This window comes from Haliotis cracherodii, unplaced genomic scaffold (genome assembly GCF_022045235.1).
Source record: "Haliotis cracherodii isolate W230 unplaced genomic scaffold, xgHalCrac1.p SCAF_23, whole genome shotgun sequence".
In the NCBI taxonomy this organism is placed as follows: Eukaryota; Metazoa; Mollusca; class Gastropoda; order Lepetellida; family Haliotidae; genus Haliotis; species Haliotis cracherodii.
Genome location: NW_027266279.1, coordinates 2,038,825 through 2,059,085, shown reverse-complemented (window position 1 = coordinate 2,059,085; position 20,261 = coordinate 2,038,825). Strand labels below are relative to the sequence as shown.

Genomic DNA, 20,261 nt, shown 5'->3' with positions numbered 1-20,261 from the left:
ACAAAACATACCGCCCCTTGGCTTTTGTTAAATTTAACGTCTCTTTGGCAAAATCACAGGATATTCATACATCGACATCCACTACTTCCTGAAACAGACCACAATAGCAAGATACGTTTTCTAGGCATACATTGACCGAATATTTTTGTGGTATCGGAATTTTTGTTTGAGGAGAATATTTTTTTTATTCAACGATTCTCTAACATGAGGAGGCAAACAATTGCTGGAAAAAAACACAATACATTATTTTTCGTAACATCACCAGGAACAAATTATATTTTTTAAACAGAAAAACCTGACGGGATATGAATATGCATCAGATCTTTCTTAACCTTCAAGAAGGGCCAATAGGCTTGTCCCCGGACGGCATCAGACTTTCCTTAACCTTCAAGAAGGCCCAATAGTCTTGTCCCCTGACGGCATCAGACTTTCCTTAACCGTCAAAAGGTCCAATAGGCTTGTCCCCGGACGGCACGAGTTGGTCATGAATGTCTGTGGTGCACACAGTATTAACAGCACGGTCGTATTCTCATCTCTGTGTTTTTCAGAGAGTAGTAATAGCCATGCCAGGTGTTCCAGTTGATGCCCTCTGCGTACTTTGTGTTGTTGTATTCCCCGTTCAGGTTTGCATCGTGACATGCGCAGTACCACCAGCCTCCTTTGAATGATTGGGCGCAGCTGAAGTATTGGGTGTCGAGGTCGCGGTCTCGGGCGGAGAATGCGCAGCCGTTACTACGCGCCATAGAGTCACCTGTTTTTTGTAAATAGAAGATGAAACATTTTACTACAGTGTAAGCAGACTGTTCTCCCAAAATATCCCCTTTAAAACGCTTACAAATAAGTAACAAATAGACCTTACTATGATTTATTAATTAGTAAGTTCGTAGACGAACGTGACGAATTCATTGGAAAAGCAACTGTCCGTATCAACCGGTGTTTCACTTTCACTTTGTTAAATTTGGCTACGATACAGTGTGCCTGAATGTGCACACATCACTGAGACAGGCGACTTTGGGAATAGGGTTCTATCAGTTATCACTGATTAGTCTGGACATTTCTGGACATGATGTCTTTGATTCAATGGGGACGGTGAATAGATTAAAGCGTTCGGTCGCCGCGCTGAAGACCCGGGTTTGACTAAACATTTGGATGCACTGTCTGAAGCCCATTCCTGGCGCCCAAAGTGATGCGAGGAGTAGACTTTTATCGGTTTGATGCCCCGAGGGTCCGCGGAGAGAGTGTCCCCAGCACCTCATTGCTGGTCGAAGGAGGCGAGTGAATTGGGAGCCGGGGATAATTCAGGATCAGAACTGGTCCTGATGCTTGCTACTTGACCGGGTTGTCAGGTTTGGTGACTTGGTAATTGGTAACAGCCTGATCAGTCGGCTTGGATCATTGCTCATTGTTTGGTCAGACTCGGTTATTGACAGGAACAAAAAAAATAATTGGCATGAACAAAATATTTATTTGATTTAACCAGTATCAACCAAATACTTGTATTAAAGGCACAGTATCCAGTCAATATCAGTGTTTACCCATTATTTGTTAATCTGGACCATTTCACAAGAGAAAGTCCGGAAAAACAGATTTTCACTGTTTATTCAACACAGCTCAAGCAATCCATCAGATGTACTTTAAATTGCCTATGAGGCCCAGCTGACGTATAATGAAAAGGAAGATTGCTTCCTTATGCAAATGACCCAGACAGACTCTTCAACGTTTTAATCATTATTGCCAAAGATACACAATTGACAATAGCTAGCTACTCTTCTCGATTTCCCAGTGTATTCTCCATTGGTTTGTGATAAATAGCCTGGACTCATAGATTTCTTTGGAGAGAGACGTCACCTGCTCCATTAAGTCGCATTCCCTTGCACAAATTGACTGGTCGGCTATTTAAAGGGTCGTGTCATTTGATTGGGTCCCCAAACGACGTTATGGGTCAAGGGTTTATGTGGCAGTGGCCAGAGACGCTCACAGAATATCGAGCTTTGTGGCTACGTTTTTTTCTTTTAGCTGTCTGTGTACGCCAACGGACGCTCGTAAGTTAGTGTGACCTCCCTTTGTTGTTTACAGTCTTGATAAACAGGACAGATTGGGACCCGTGAAGATCCGGGGTAGAATAGGTCTTCTGCAACCCATGCTTGCCGTAAAAGGCGACTATGCTTGTCGTAAGAGGCGACTAACAGGATCGGATGGTTAGGCTCGCTGAATTGATTGATGCATGTCATCGTATCCCAGTTGCGTGGATCGATGCTCATGTCACTGGATTGTCTGGTCCAGACTCGATTATTTACGGACTGCCGTCATATAGCTCAGTGCGGCGTTAAACAACAAACAAACAAAGAAATTGATCGTTCCAGATGTTTCTTGACGGGACAGTTTCTAGAAGGCTCGTTGTGTTCATATAAGAACGAGATGACGGCGATTCGAGGCCTTTGATATTAAACGACGAGACTTGCATCTTATCCACTTTTCCAGACGGAATACCAAACTGATGTCCTGCCATCTCCATGGAACGTCGCGCCAGGTGAGCTATGAGCAATCTTTGACCATGGGTTCTTGAGCACGTCGCGCCAGGTGAACTATGAGCAATCTTTGACCATGGGTTCTTGAGCACATCGCGCCAGGTGAACTATGAGCAATCTTTGACCATGGGTTCTTGAGCACATCGCGCCAGGTGAACTATGAGCAATCTTTGACCATGGGTTCTTGAGCCAGTAGGTGCCACAGTTCCATTCGTCCGTGGCGCCGCAATTCGCTGTAAGGAGTTGCATCCCTCAGGCATGACAGAAACCTGTGATCGCCCCGATTGTGTTTTCAGGTTTGTCCGCACCATACGCGTGCTCTTGGGTTTCACCATAAAATGAGACACTTTGGGATTCTTCCTACATTCAGCTGACACGCAATGGTATATATATAGAATACTAAACGAGCTCCCGTGTAATACCAATTTTATGAAACGAGTGAATAGTTGTGGTATTTGACGAGCGAAAGCGAGTTAGATACCACAACTATTCACGAGTTTCATAAAATTGGTTTTACACGGTAGCGAGTTTAGTATTTTATTTATTACTTGCCATTTAAAACGTTTTTAGAATTATGCTGTCGAGTGTGAATAGGCTGACACCTACACGATCCACGGCATAATACAATTGAGTTTAACAGAATAATACTTCAAACACGTCAAAAGTTGAAACGTATGAATTTAATACCATACAACGGTCTATCTTTAGAATTCAGGCGTCCGTTCCACAAAATTATCGTAGCGTTAAGGTTATCGCAACTCACATACTTAAACTTAGACCAACGACTGTCGTTGCGCTACAGCACGATCGCCTTGTGGAACGGGGCCTTGCACCTCAAAGTTTACAATCACGTCACAATACCCGATGACGTAATTTGTGGAATTTTGTTGCAAGATCCTTCGGCGAAACAATGCCATGTGACGTCAGCCCAGCAACAAGGTTACTGTGGTCATCGAGTGTGCTTAAGCTCCTCTCAGTGATCTATCATCTCCACACGCAATGTCGTTGAATAAGCCAAGGTAGTCCGGCAGAGAGGACAAAATCCAAGAATTGGGGTATAAAGTTTTTTTTATTGCTGGATTTGTTTAAGTACACATTCTAGGTTATGAAATTGACTGATGACACTCTGTCATCTTTGGGCATTTTATAATATTCAAGATGGCCGCCAAGATGGCCGCTAAAACATGAAAATATCTCTTCCGTGCTAATTGTATGGAATATGGGACTACTTTTGGTGCATATCACTATTGTTTTGCCTTCAACATATTAGAATATGTTATTCTTAATGAAATAGTTTCATTTGGAAATGTAATTAATCAAAATAATAGGCAATATTGTCTATGAAAACCCCCAAATCAGTATATATCGTTATATATACATTTGTTATTATATTATTCAGTGTCAACTGGGATGCTTGTGGATTTTCTAACGATTGTTAATGTTCTATAGTTACAAAATAAGATAAATTCCCACTGCATTTTGAAATCAAATTATAAAAAAAACAATAAAGATAAATAAAAATAATAGTTACCTCAAAAGAGGTGCAAATAAAGCAAAACCTATATGTCTGTTATACACATGATTATGTTAAATTGTGTTAAATACTTTTAAGAAATTCATGCCAAAACAAACTGGACAAAAAAAGATTGGGCCAATTTTTTGGGAAAAAAGAATGGAACAATTAATGACTGGTCCCTTTCAATGGCTGCCTCCAAGCTTGAACTTGACATCTCAGCAGTGGGACCAATTTTGTAAGTATTTTTCACAGTTTTCTTCAATTCAATTTATTAAAAGTATATGAAATGCTGTATGACTTCACAAAGAATTATATAAAGTGTGTTAAATGCAAGTAGAGCATCTGATTGAAGTACATATTGCTTTACACATAGTCATAATGAGTCGTCTGCTATTCAAGGGAGACAACTCTCATATTACTATATTTTGGGGAGCAGTCATTTTTTCGAAATGAAATGTAAGGTACATATTTTCTGTTGTCAAATGGGTCAGAAATGCACAAATTTTAAATTTATACACATTTTTCCACTTTTACAGATGGACGTGTATATTTAGTAGCAATGAGTTGCTATTTTGAGTGGAAATATGGATGTAAGGGCAAGTCAGAGAAACTTTCTACTGCAGGACCTAAGAGAATACAGACTATTATCAGCTACAGCAAACACTATGCGGATGGAAAGCATTTAGAGCTACAAAGGAACTTGGACAATGATGCCAGTGTCCAAGTACAGTGTCATAGAGGTTGTGTGTCAACATATACATCAAAAATCCATTTAAAGAGAGTTACAAAACGGTCTGTTGGTACTGAATTGAATGAACAAAATGTAAAGCGTGCTCGTCGATCTTACAGTTCTGAGTTTGACTTTCTCCAACATTGTGTATTTTGTGGAGAGGACTGCACTTTGATAAAGGATAAAAAGCATCCAAATCGATGGAGGCCAGCATATTTATTTCGCCAGTTGGAATACAAATCAGAAAAAAAGTCTCTCAAGGAGGTTATCAGTGATACATGCGACGAAAGACATGATGAGTGGGCTTCTGAAGTAAGGATACGGATTGAAGGAGCTGTGAGTGATCTACATGCTGCCGATGCAATGTATCACGTTGACTGTCGTTGTAGATTTATGGGACAAAGGGCAGTGGCTAAAGCAAAGTATTCTTCTCTGTTTTCTGGAGATGACCTTGATGAACCATACAAGAAACTTGTTGATTCTGTTGTGTCAGATGAAACACGTATTTGGAACTCAGTAGAGTTGCATAAACTATATGCAGACAATGGAGGTAGCAAAATGTGTCGAAAAACTTTGATTCAGAAACTAGCCCAGCAATTCAGTCGAGAACTCCTAGTGTTGTCCTCTCCTGGATATGCCAATGTTATTGCATTTCAAACAGCAGCTTCCTCTGTTCTACGATTGGCACCAGATGAAGATGATGATCTTCAAAATTCTATTACCAAGTTGTCAAAGCAGATTAAGCAGGAGACCAAACAAATTGCAACAGACAGAGGGCATTATAAAACACGACTCACATTATCAGATGCAGAGCAGGCAACTAGCAAAACCTTAATGGAACTCTTTGCCTCCTTATCATCAAACCTTGATCACACCCCTTCAGCTCTATTGATGGGTAATATGGTAACTGGAATCTTGAAGCACACCCCTACCGACTTACAGATTGGACTTGGCATGAAGTTGCGCCATTCCAAAGGTATGATCCAGTTAATGCACAACTTTCAAGTAGTTTGTTCCCATGATGAAGTTCTCAGGTTCAAGAAATCAGCTGCCCACGCTGCTGCACATGATTGTGAATTATCAGGGATCATCAATGGTGATACACGTTTCACTCAAGTTGTTGTTGACAACTTTGATGCAAATATTTCATCACAAAATGGAAAGCAGTCAACACACTCCCTAGCAATGCTTGTAGCACAGACAGGAACAACTGACAATGGATCTGTTAACTCCTCTGACATCAGAGCTCTGATCACGCGAATTAGAAAGGAAGATATGGCATTGCCTATTGACTATGAGCCTGTCATTACTCGCTATCATGGTCCTGAGAAGCCGGCAATGCCTGAAACTGCAAGACTGAAGTCACCACTGCTTTTGAAGGTATTGTGCCAACGTGTTGTGTCATCAAATGAAGCTAAGGAGAAGGATTTTCTCTTCTTAAAGGATGCAGTAACAACAGACGAGTGCCCAGAATTCAATGGATACAACACCCGATTCTCTCGGGAAAATGGTGGAACCTTGAAACCAAGCACCTCTGCTTCATACCAACCACTCATAGACATGACACCATCACACCCTGATACCATGATGACTTCCTTAGTTGAGGCCCAGCGTCTGACTCAAATGACAGGTCAAGAGATTACCGTATTCACCTGTGATCAACAACTTTACAGAGTTGCCCTTCATGTGATGTGGGTGTATCCAGACAGATTCTCCAATGTTGTTCTACGGCTAGGAGGTATGCACCTACTGATGAGCTTCGTAGGATCAGTAGGATCACTCATGGCAAATAGTGGTTTGGAAGAGGTAATGGGAAATGTGTTTGCTGGTGTGCCAAAGATGCTGTCAGGCAAGAAATTTCCACAGAACGTCAGAGCACTTCGTATGGTGGCAGAAGAGATTTTGAGAAGTGTGCTTGCACCTGGCAGTATCAGCAGTGGCAATCAACTTCAGCTTAAACTGCAAACTCTCTCTTCAGTAAGCAAGACCACAAAGCTGTGGGTTGACGTTCTCATCAAGCCTGTTTTCATTATGATGATGTATGTGAGGGCAGAGAGGGAAGGTGACTGGTCGTTGCACCTTGAAGCAGTTAAACAAATGATGCCATACTTCTTTGCTGCAGGCCATACACGTTATGCCAGATATGGTCTGTTCTATCTTAGGTCCACTGAAGCTATGCCCATCAAAATCCAAGAACACTTTCTTGCGGGTGATCATGTAATGAGACACATACCTGGCTACTGGAACGGTATCTGGAGTGACATGTGGATCGAAACAACATTTATGAGATATGGTCATGGGCAAGGGGGAATAATTGGAGTTACCCTGAGGCCTGAAACGCTTAAGACATGGGCATTAAGTCTCCACATTTGCACACAATTAGAGGAAGATGTGTTAAAGATCAGTCAACACAATGTGGAAACGCGACAGGAGAAACACAAAGAAGAAAACAAATCAAGAATAGACTCGGATGCCAAGGACAGGGAGAACATTCGACAGCAGCTTCAACTTTTCATTGATCCAATGAAGCCAGAAACTCATCCTGAAGATCTTGTGAACATCGTTTCCAGCAGGGTTTCTTCTTCTGCAGTTAACGTTCACGATGCAGTATCTATTGGAACAAAGCAGATGGAAAGCTTTGAGAGTGGATGGCCAAACAGCTTTCATGAAACAATTCCAAAAAAGATTGTTACAATGGATACAGCAAAGAAGCATATCAATATTGGATCAATTAAAGTTTTCGACACAAGTTTGATCTACTCTCGTGTTATTGGTCTGCAGGCCAGCTCTCGTGGTGTTGACATTAAGCATGTATTTTCTCATGAATTGGCACCAGTTCCTACTTCCATGTTCAGCGACGCTGGAGAAATGAGAGTTTGCAAGGCAAAGTCCACGATGAAACGTATTTTACAAGTACCAGTATCTTCTCGTCAAACAGATAATCAGACAACAGCCTTGATTATTGATGGATCAGCATTGCTGTGGGCCATTCGCTGGCCAGAATGGGGAACAGTCCTAGATTATTTGCTAGGTTTCAAAGCTAACATTATATCAAAATTGAAAGTTGGAGATGTGTTCTTGGTATTTGACCGCTACAAGGAGTACAGCACTAAGGATGTCACAAGGCAGGGAAGAACAACAAATGCCAGCAGTAGAGTTCATCACATGAAGGTGTCAACAATCTTACCTCCCCAGAAGGTTACCCTCACAGTCAAAGAAAACAAACATGCGTTGATAAACTTGATTTCCCATGACCTCCTTAATGACGATGAGCTGCTTCATGTTCACACCAAAGAACACAAACTTGTCATTACAGGAGAGAATAATGTCCCACATGAAGTGTTCAATGGCATCATATCCATCAGACATGACATTGCCACAACGCATGAAGAAGCTGACAACATAATTGTCCAACAAGCAATTAAAGTAGCAGCAGATGGAATCCATCCAGTGACTGTTCTGTCAGATGATACCGACGTATTCCTCCTGCTGTTACATTTCTACTACTTACAGAATATCAAGGTACATGTATTCATGGAGTCACCTGTTCAGGAGCGCACTGTCATTGACATTGGAGCTTCTGTTTCCAAAAACGAACCTATCGTTCTAGACCTACTTGCAGCACATGCATTGAGTGGTTGTGATACAACAGCATCATGTTTTGGGATTGGTAAAGGAAAAGTGGTCAAGGCATTAAAGGACGGTCACTCTCTCTCACTGCTTGGAGATCCTACAGCAGATTTACCCGCAATCAATTTACAAGCAACTCAATTCATTGCAGTGTGCTATGGCAAACCAAACTGCACATCTATTACAGAAGCTCGCTTACAAGTTTGGGCAACCAAAACTGGAAGAGGCTGTACTCAAATTCCCAAGCTCTCAACTTTACCGCCAACAGATGAAGCCTTTTTGGAAAATGTGAAGCGGGCACATCTCCAAACCAGTGTGTGGAAGGCTGCGTTACAGCCAGACCCACCTGCGATGGATCCAACCCAGTTTGGGTTCCACAAAGACATTACATCCAAGTGCCTTCTTCCAGTTACTGTACCTGAAAGTGTTACACTAGCACCACAATATATTTTGAAACTTGTGAAGTGCACTTGTGGCAGTGATACACCGTGTAGGACAAATCGATGTGGTTGCAGTCACGCCCAGTTACCTTGCACAGTTTTCTGCTCCTGTAGCTCCAGTGTCTGCTTCAACCCACTCACAAACCGTGTTATTGATGATGAGGAAGAAACTTAAACTGATTGTATGTATGTGAAGAAAACCTTGAGCCAATATTCATTTTTGAAAGTTCAGAATAATCAATTATCCTTAAAAAGAGTCCCGTGCTTGTTGACTTTTATAATTTTTGCAACAGGCATTTTGCCAGTTATCCTGCTTATCTAAGAATCAAATTATATTTTAAATGATACCAGTTCATTTAGAATACCATATTCTAATTAGTTGAAAGTAAAATATTAGTGATTTGCTCCAAAAGTGGTATAATATTCCATACTATTAGCAAGGAAGCGATATTTTCATGTTTTGGCGGCCATCTTGTCGGCCATCTTGAATATTTCAAAATGCCCAAAGATGACAGAGTGTCATCAGTCAGTTTCATAATCTAGAGTACATCATTAAACAAATCCAGCAATAAAAAAAACTTTATCCCCTAATTCTGGGTTGGGGGAAAATATTGATTTCTCTGCCGGACTATAAGGGATGTTGAGAGCTTTCAATATTTTTCGTGAAACGTGTTCCGAGAGTACATAAGCACGCGTTTTGGTATTACACAATGTGTAATACAACTGTATGTTTATTAAACGGGTGATCTCTTCACGGGCAAGTAATAACTAACTAGAATTATGTTCAAAACCGCGGTAACCACAACTCACCAAGCTCTCTCTCTCTCTCTCTCTCTCTCTCTCTCTCTCTCTCCCTCTCTCTCTCTCTTTCTTCTCTCCCCCTCTCTCTCTTTCTTCTCTCCCCCTCTCTCTCTCTCTAGCTCTCTTCCTCTCAGTCTCTCTGTCTCTCTCTCTCTAGCTCTCTTCCTCTCAGTCTCTCTCTGTCTCTCTCTAGCTCTCTTCCTCTCAGTCTCTCTCTCTCTAGCTCTCAGTCTCTCTATCTCTCTCAGTCTCTCTCTCTTCCTCTCAGTCTCTCTCTCTCTCTAGCTCTTTTCCTCTCAGTCTCTCTCAGTCTCTCTCTCTTTCTCTAGCTCTCTTCCTCTCAGTCTCTCTCTGTCTCTAGCTCTCTTCCTCTCAGTCTCTCTCTCTCTCTAGCTCTCAGTCTCTCTCTCTCAGTCTCTCTCTAGCTCTCAGTCTCTCTCTCTCTCTCAGTCTCTCTCTCAGTCTCTCTATCTCTCTAAATCTCTTCCTCTCAGTCTCTCTCTCTCAGTCTCTCTCTCTCAGTCTCTCTCTCTCTAGCTCTCTTCCTCTCTCTCTCTCTCTAGCTCTCTTCCTCTCAGTCTCTCTCTCTCTCAGTCTCTCTCTCTCTCTAGCTCTCTTCCTCTCAGTCTCTCTCTCTCTCTAGCTCTCTTCCTCTCAGTCTCTCTCTCTCTCAGTCTCTCTCTCTCTCTCTCAGTCTCTCTCTCTCTCTAGCTCTCTTCCTCTCAGTCTCTCTCTCTCTCAGTCTCTCTCAGTCTCTCTCTCTCTCTCTAGCTCTCTTCCTCTCAGTCTCTCTCTCTCTCTAGCTCTCTTCCTCTCAGTCTCTCTCTCTCAGTCTCTCTCTCTCTCTCAGTCTCTCTCTCTCTCTAGCTCTCTTCCTCTCAGTCTCTCTTTCTCTCAGTCTCTCTCTCTCAGTCTCTCTCTGTGTCTCTCTCTCTCTCTCAGTCTCTCTCTCTCTCTCTAGCTCTCTTCCTCTCAGTCTCTCTCTCTCTCTCTCTCAGTCTCTCTCTCTCTCTCAATCGGCGAGTAACTTACCAGCGCTTCCAGTGAAGCCAGAGATGTGTAGAACATAGTTGTCAGCCAGACTACCAATGGAGAACTCTCTGTAGTATCTCTAGCTCTCTAGCTCTCTTCCTCTCAGTCTTTCTCTCTCTCTCTAGCTCTCTTCCTCTCAGTCTCTCTCTCTCTCTCAGTCTCTCTCTCTCTCTCTCAATCGGCGAGTAACTTACCAGCGCTTCCAGTGAAGCCAGAGATGTTTAGAACATAGTTGTCAGCCAGACTACCAATGGAGAACTCTCTGTAGTTAGCCACTTTGGGTTCACCTTGAAAGTCCCGGAGCTTTATTCTTAACTGGTACTGCCGTCCGTGCATAATACGCCATATCTTTTCATTGCCTGGAATGATTACGTACATAAATGCATAATACAACAAATAGATTGCCATTTTCCGTAGGCGCATGCAGGTTATCTTTCACAAGCATTGGTATAAATATTTGCCTCAGTCCCTATCAAAAACCTGCGTGATGGCGTTTTGTAATTCTGAACCAGACAATCCATTGAACGTTATTGTGAGCAACGATCCACGCCATAGGAACATTCAACACGCAATTAACCAAGTCACCGAGCCTGACCACTCAATCCATTTAGTCGACTCTTTCGACCAGCATAGGTTGCTGAGGACTTGTTCTAACCAAGAGTCCCCACGGGGAACAGAGATTTGTCGAGGCTTCCAAGGTCAACTCACCTAGCCAGAACTCTCCATCCAGGTCACCAAACCCTTCCTTGTACTCGTTCCACGTTCTGTAAAAGTTTACAGATCCGTCCTGTCGTCTTTGGATCAGCTGTTGCAATGTATCGCAGTTTCGTTATGGAGCATGTTGGTGTAAACCATAAAGTTGAAATGTCACAATATATTCTCCATCTATATTACCACTATCAATTTGTGATATAATATAAAATGTCAATGTAAGAGAACAACCAGTCTTGATTATCCACCGAAACTCATTCCATTTGGCGTTAAGGGAAAATAGTTGTGAAAATTATACGAATGGATCACTGAAAGTCAGTGATGACACCAGGTGCTCGCGAAAAGTGTAAGCACGTTATGTGAAGAACCTATATCTATTTGGTTTAATTGGCCATTAAAACACCACATGAGGTGCTAACTTTTGTTTAGCCTTAAATATTAGTTTCTTTGTTAATTTCTCAAAGGCTACAGGATTTTGGAGAGAATTATTTAAAACATTTGTTTTAATTTCTCCTAAAATTTATCCACTTTTATCTATGTCTCAGTTGTTGATGGCTGAGAAAAATAAGTCTAAATCTAAACAAAGCTCGAACAAATTAGTAAATGTTGCTCACCTGGATGTGTAGTGTCAACAAAGACAGACACTGAACAAAAGCGGTTGTCAGTATATCTAAATATATTTGCACGGACTCACAGATAATGATTATTAAGTGATAAACTATGACAAAATACGAAACACTTAACCACATTTCAACAATTTGTTGTTTTTAATCTCCAAAAACAAAGCATTTTTACAAACTTTTTTAACACGTACCCTATTAACTTTATATATTTATATACTTTTTTCTTATCATGGAATCGAACCTCTCTTGAGTATCGGGCAATTTTGTTCAATGATTCTAAGAGTGAGTGAGTATGGTTTTACGCCGCTTTTAGCAATATTCCAGCAATATCACGGCGGGGGACACCAGAAATGGGCTTCACACATTGTACCCATGTCGGGAATCGAACCCGGGTCTTCGGCGTGACGAGCGAACGCTTTAACCACAAGGCTACCCGACCGCCCCAATGATTCTAAGAAGAAAAGGAGAAAAAAGTAAAGCAAAATGTTGCGTGTACCGAAGTTAAATGCTTTTAATCGATCTTCCTGGTCCCAAAGGTTCAGATCTTTACGTTCAGCTTCAACTGGCCAGCAGAGATGATGTTTACAATCCAAAACATGATACGATAATTTAAGAGTATGTTGATATGAAATATACACAAGAAATATTCGGCACAAAACAATGGTCAATTCAGGGTTACAACTTAAAATACCGCTAGAAGAAAGCAAAAAGAAAACATTAGATAACATTGAGCTCCACAACCAACTGCACATACATTAAATCTCGTGACATTGTATAGGCGTTGTAGCTCACCTGGATATGTTGTCAACAGTTTAAATTGTCAAGTTAGACAGACGCTGAAGTAGATGTACTGTCGGCATTGATATTCGAATGAGTTATAAATGATTAGAAACCCAATTGGGGGGGCACGGGTGGCCCAGTCGTCGTCGTCTAGTATCTTCTACAATAGAGGGCACGGATGGCAGAGTTGCGTCCCTTGGGCACGCCAGAAACCTATGATTGTTGGTTCGAATCCCGGTTCGCCCCGATAATGTTTCTAAGTTTGTCAGCACCATACCTGTGCTCGTGGGTTTCACCGAAGTGGTAAACGTCTGAGACCTGCATCACTTCGGACTCTCCTCCCACATTAAACTGACACGCCGCGATATAACTGGAATACTGTTAAACGCGGCGTTAAACCCAACTCATTCACTCACTCAGTAGAAACCCAATTATAGTGACCACAAGGAGAAACACACATAGCTTAAGAGTAAAGCGTCCTCAGTCTGGCACGTTCAGTGGTGATGGCAGCAGAGAAATTATGCGTTTTGAGAGAATTCAAGATTATGACCAAAACATGTTCTACAGTTTTAACAGAACATATACCACATTTCATTGTATTATAAATACAGCTGGTTCTGCAATGGTTATCAACAGGTATTCCAACAAAGGAGTGTGCTTGCGACAAGAGAAGTAACCCAGAAAGTATTGCATACCACCCTTAACTTGGTGAAATGCATGCAACAAAACAGCTGTATGCATGCATGCATGGAGCAGGTAGCCCAGCATATACCTGACCACTAGCAAACATAATGACGTACCTAAAAGCATGTCTACAATAATGCCATCACTGCAAGTTTAATGACATCACTTCCCATTTCAGGAAACACATGCAAGATAACTGTAAAGCAGAAAGTCCTTTGCCTCAGCGCCATTAAATGGGAAGTTATACGCACTTCCGGTGAAATGATGTCACACCCCCTTTGGAAATAACTGTCATATGAAACTCGAAATACATGTCATATGTAACTGGAAATACATGTCATATGTAACTGGAAATACATGTCATATGACACAACTTTACAGCAGAAAGTACTCGACCAACGTTAATAAAAAATATTGCGCTTCCGGTTTATTGAATCGTGTGGGGAAAACGAAACGAAACCTAACTATAATCATACGAAATCTCTGTTAAAGGCAGTCCACTGTGCCATTCCGACTATATCACACGCATGTGTTGTGGGATTCACTTACAAATACAATGTAGTACTGATACCAGGTGTTTGCGTAAACAGCGTCCTGACCTACATGGAGCATCCGCAACATTTGCATGGAAAAGTAAAATAGTTATTGTTTGTTTGTTGCCTGACCTTTCTTGCTATGTTTTGTTGTTGTAGTGACTCGGTTTGAAACATATGCTGTTACTTCTGTTGACAGACGGGGCACATCAATAATTTATTATACAACAGAGAGAAAGATATATCATGTCTATAGTCTAATAAATATGTTATTTATAAACCAAATCAGATCGTGAAAACTATTTGCACCTAAAGACCAAGAGATATGTGCGATTGGGTTTAAAACGTTTCGCACAGCTATTAGAGTGAGTGAGTGAGTGAATATGGTTTTACGCCGCTTTTAGCAATATTTCAGCAATATCACGGCGGGGGACACCAGAAATGGGCTTCACACATTGTACCCATGTCGGGAATCGAACCCGGGTCTTCGGCGTGACGAGCCAACGCTTTAACCACTAGGCTACCCGACCGCCCCCACAGCTATTAGAACATAAGTATGTTCATGATACTAAACATCTGACAAAGACTTTCAGTGAATACACCATTGTGAGGTAGGCCTTTCCCATAGTTATAAAAATCGTCCATTGTACGATTCCGACTATATCATGATTCACTTTCAGTGATACCAGGTACCCGTAACAAACGCATGCAAAGGCAAGTCAATTGTTCACCTGAAAGAATACGGAAACACGGTAAAAGTCAAAATTGGAGATTGCATCAAATTTGAAAATGTCCTCAATATGTGCATCATTAACCATTTTGAATGCTTTACTGAGGTCAAACAAGCAAGGGTCGTGTGTCGCTCTTAAAATCTTCGTAGAAAGGGAATGCTAGATTGTTCCACAAAAGAAATGTGGACACCAAAGACTGGAATATTGCTCGACATAAAGGAATAGTTGACGTCATCCGCCTTGACATACAGTCTTCTGGATAGTTTGTCACAATGAATCTGTACACATCTACATACATATGATGCAGATGGGACAGTTTCACTGGTCTCTTCAGAAAGTCGACCCTTGAAGATCCGGGGTAGAATAGGTCTTCAGCAGGCCAGGCTCGCTGATTTGGTTGATGCATGTCATCGATCCCTATTGCGTGGATCGATGCTCATGATGTCAACCACTGGATTGTCTGGTCCAGACTCGATTATTTACAGACCGCCGTCATATAGCTGGAATATTGCTGAGTGTGGCGTTAAACAACAAACCAACCAACCAACCAACTTCAGAGAGTCTGATGCGTTTGCATGAAGAAACAGATGAGCAAGTAGGGCAGCACAAGACAACTTACAATTATAAAGTCTCATGGTTCTGGCTACCTAAATAAGAACTTTAGAGAAACTTCCGTTTTAATGTTCTCGACTTTAATGTTTTTTCGCCAATCACACGCTTGAATATTTCTTCTTGAAAATATATGTCATTGGGATTGTGAATAAATACAATTTGGAGAGTATGCGGCTGAGGGTGAATTTGACCTTCAATATCAGTTACAAGCATTTAAAGAACATTCCAAATACTATCAATATATGTCATAAGATGGAATTCAAACTACTCATTGAAGGTAGGTCACTATGGCCTGTCATTATTTGTCATATATTTTGTGCAACGTTCGAGCGCACTATAAAAAACAAATGGAAAGACGATTGCCATTGATTTTTCAGAATCATGCACAATAGTCACATGTACAAACACCTTGTGGTGATTACCTATGATACACGCGCATCCCGGTCACTGTATGCATAAAATTCCATGTGCAAGAAATTCGCCATTCATTCACGGCCCACCTTGGACGGATTCAATTCAAACAGAGTAAATCGATGAAGTGTGTATAATGTAAAAAAACACCCCTTTGTTGACAGCCCGCAGCATTCCTTGCTTACGCCCGATTAGTTCAAGGGCTGTTAGGAGTCGATTACGAGAGCATAACGTCCTATCACGACGTTCAGATGTACGTCCAGTTTTGCTGACACGTCACCGCACTGCAGGCCAGCCATGGTCGAGACAACATCTGAGGTCCGGTCACAGGACTGGGGGTTGGTCCTGGTCAGAGATGAGTCCAGGCTCCATCTTGACAGTAGTGATGGTCGTCAGCTTGTTAATCGTCATCGGATGGAACAGTGTGCTGACGCTTGTGTTCCACGTCCTGCAGTTGGTGGTAGGAGAGAAATGGAGTGGTGAGGCATCACTGCACTCCACAAGACCCTTGTAGTGGTCGTCAATGGCAACTCGACAGTTGCCGTGACGAAGTTATTCGTCCTCACGTCCTCCCGTTCTTCCAGACACATGGACGTCACATCACAGCAGAACAATGCACGCCCTCTGTTTGCACGATTTCATTGGACAACAGAACACCCCCACCCCCCCCCCCCCCCCCCCCACCCCCACACACACACACTCACAAACACACACTCCCTTGGTCTGCTGATTCGCCAGATCTGATGCCCATCGAAAATGGGTGGGGTGAAATGAAACCAGCCTTGGTCAAGATCTGGAATGACATCCTTCCTCAACCACCTTGTCAATCAATAGATTGCTCTGTCGCGTGTTTGCGTGTGTTTATTATTTAATAGAAGTAAACTCCATTCCGAAAGGAAAACGATCCTCGATAAAAGGCGTGACCTCCATTGCCTCGTCTGTAAACTTCCGCTGCGCTCGAGTGACGTCACCTATTTTCGAAAACCTGATTGGTTTGTTACTTTAAGAGACGTGTTTTGGCGCACAGTTCTCAACATAATTCTTGCAGGTTGGCATAAAAACTCAAACAGTAATTGAAAGTTTGAAACCTAGTCACAAAATATGAATATTTGACAAATTATACTGTTCACACACTGACATGACATGGACGCCAAAATTCTGAATGACGACGGACTGTTCTGACATGTGTACAGAACTTCACGTGAACCCATTGTCGACATCCTTGTTGACGTCCCGCCTCTCGTTATAATGCGACAAAGTCACTTTCAATATGGCTGTTCGAAAATAGGAGTCGTTCGAATATAGGATACTCGGCGATATATTATGCATGGTATGATATCCCTGATATGTCCAAACACCAAAATGCGACGGTGAGGGACGGTCCAATATGGCCGTTGCAAAAGAGTAGGGGCTCTTGTACTTCCGATCATGACGCCTTGAACAAACTTAGTACCATGCTGTACAACGTCTATGGACATCGACGACGCAGGACGCAGGATGACAAGTGAGCACAAGCTCACATGGCCTAAAAGGTCAGTTAAGCTAAAAGATCGCCATAAATAGGATTTTTTTCAATATGGCTACTGTGGTGGCCATTTTGAAAATCGGATGCATACATGTTAAATAAATTCAGGTACCTTCACTACACTGTAGTTGGAATAAAATGTTTACTACGAATGGCACACCGCGGATACACAGGTGAGCTTTACACATAACTTCATTTTTACGGCTATTGTAACATGCTTACCGTCCATATTGTTATTGCAGAATAACAGTAGACTTGGAACTGCCCATGTCCGCCAGGAGGGTTGAGGACGTAGATGCCAGATTTCAGGGAAGGGAACCGAGTCATGATATCTTCACAGTCACTGTAACCTGTCGACGTGTATTCAAATGTGTAACAGGGACACGGGACAAGGGAAACAACAAATAGCCTGAAAAAAATCTGAAAACTTATAAATCTCAAAATGACCGCCTGCGTGGACTCGTGGTAGAGCTTCCACTCGGAGAGCGAAAGGTCCGGGATTGATCCCCGGCCACGTCAAACCAAAAGACGTTGAAAGATGGTACTCTGCCTTGCGCACGGCATTAGTCGGTTAAAACAAGGACTGGTCGGCTTGGAGTCTTGGAGTATACTGTGTCTGAGTAGGGTATTCATGCTGAACTGCGGCATGATATCTCAGTGGGCTAGCACTATAAAATAGTCTGGACTAGTACAAGCAGCCACTACTACTGATGTCATAAGGTTGTCATCACTTTTTTATACTACATTTAAATATCTATCTCGTGCATGAGACTTAAAAGAAATCTGTAGAACGGCATTTAATCGAATATGGCAAACGTAGGACACTCGCGGCGAGTTAGTCGGTAAACATCCTATTCAGGTTATCACATTCATGACGACCTTGACCCTTGACATGACTGATCAGCGTGTCAAAACCAATTCAGGGCCATAAAGGAATGATTGAGTTTTATGCCGCAGCGGGGGACACCAGACACGGGTGTCACGCATTGTACCCATATGGGGAATCGAGCCCGGGTCTCGACGTAACAAGCGAACACTTTAACGCCCCGTTATTTATGCCCGAATATACGGGTCAAAATGACAAGACTCTGGTTAAAGACTTATATAGATGCATCTATATACATACGTCTTTGCTTTGGTCTATTGGCAAATAATACAATATTTATTCAAACCATAAATATGTGTTGTGGTTTCCAGGAAATAAACCGAATGTTCCTCAAGTCAAGGAACACATCTGTCCAATTGAGCACATTAACAATAATATATACTACGATTTATGCTCCAAAACGATTTCCTGCATGTGAACGAGTGAATATATGTTTCTATGATAATGGTCTTTAACAATATTCCAGCAATATAAACGGTTACATCTGGTCGTTACAATGCGGTAAAAGTTCGCTCGGGACACGTCTGGTTGTCTGTGGAACATTACCGTCTGTCACACCCGACTCTAGTTCTACGTCTGATACCTGCATCACTTCGGGCTTTCCTCCCACATTAAGCTGCCACGCCGTCATGTAACTGGAATACTGTTAAAAGCGGCGTTAAATCCAACTCACTTACTCACTCACTCACTCAATTATTTCTACGCCAGCACAAGCTGATTGTAATCCAAAAACCTCCCATCTTCACCATCACATTAGTAATACACATAACTCAACTTACTTGGATTGTTGGCATAAAGACCATCAATGGAGTACTTGAAGCCAGGTTTAGGAACCAGAATGTCGTGGCTGGTGTAAATCTTTGTGTGTCCTTGACATGAACCAGACAAAGCGTTGTAGAAGAAAGAGACACACTTGGAGTCTCTGTAACACCTTTCTGCACAGCCCAGTGTATGGAACTTCTTGTCCTTCCAGAGTGGCTCAATGTCGACTACCTTGTCCTGAAGTTCTTGGATGCGCACATAGGAATGCTGGTGACAAATGGGGATAGCATGTCTAGCAAATACGATGAAGAACACAACGTACGGGCAGATAAGCATGTAACCTCGATACACGTCCATCCTTGTCTACTGCCAGACTCACCTTTGGCTCGCTGGAATGATACTGATGAGAGATTTTCTTTAACATGATTAGCTACGCTTCTCTAAGGCTTCAAACGAACCTAATTATTGTCATTGGAATGCGTGGAACATGAGGTATCTATTGTGACAAAACTTTGAAAGTGTAAACAAATATATAATTCATTCATTCCCTTCTTCAGTTCATGCTAATTGCATAATTAGTGGATATCATTATCCGCCATTTTATCAATATTGTTCGCCTGTGACACCATTAATTCTTGTTTTAGTTTTGCGCAACATTGGCAATGACATGGTCGATATCAGTGGATTTGATTAGAGGTTTTGGGGTATTCTGAGAAAATAGCCGTGCTGTCAGGCTGAGGTGTCAAGTAGGACAACTATTGTTCAAAAGTTCTATTATGGCAACATCTTCAACAACTTTTACGTATGGTGGGATAACCAAGAGCGTCAAAAGCCATAAGCAATCTCTGCTGAGTCCATTGTACGTGAGATCCGGGCTAGAATAGGTCTTCAGCAGCCTCGGCTTGCTGTTAAAGGTGATTATGCTTGTCGTAAGAGGCGACCAACGGGATCGGGTGGTCAGGCTCGCTGACTTGGTTGATGCATGTCATCGATCCCAATTGCGTGGATCGATGCTCATGATATTAATCACTGGATTGTCTGGTCCAGACTCGATTATTTACAGACCGCCGTCATATAGCTGGAATATTGCTGAGTACGGTGTTTAACAACAAACAAACCAACAAACCATTGTACGATTCCGACTGTGTCATGATCATGTGTCGATGAATCACTATCAAACACATGAAGTGATGATACCAGAAGTATGCTTAAAGGTGAGCGATCGTTTGTCACGAACACATGCAAAGGCAAGTCAACGTTTCACCTGAAAAAAGCACAGGAACACATGGTATATAAGTTAAAATAGGGAATTGCATTGGATATCAC

General features: G+C 42.1%; 1 protein-coding gene across 1 annotated transcript; it reads right to left on the bottom strand.

Annotated features, from left to right (window-relative positions):
• Positions 1–482: 482 nt before the first annotated feature.
• On the bottom strand, positions 483–19,292 carry LOC139471802 (microfibril-associated glycoprotein 4-like). The gene is made up of 5 exons (XM_071254294.1): positions 18,953–19,292; positions 17,510–17,637; positions 11,386–11,482; positions 10,872–11,036; positions 483–751 (listed from the first exon to the last, which is right to left on the bottom strand). Exons 1-5 carry the CDS (start codon positions 19,290–19,292, stop codon positions 510–512), a joined length of 972 nt encoding a protein of 323 aa, XP_071110395.1. The 3' UTR covers positions 483–509.
• Between the last annotated feature and the right edge of the window lie 969 nt (positions 19,293–20,261).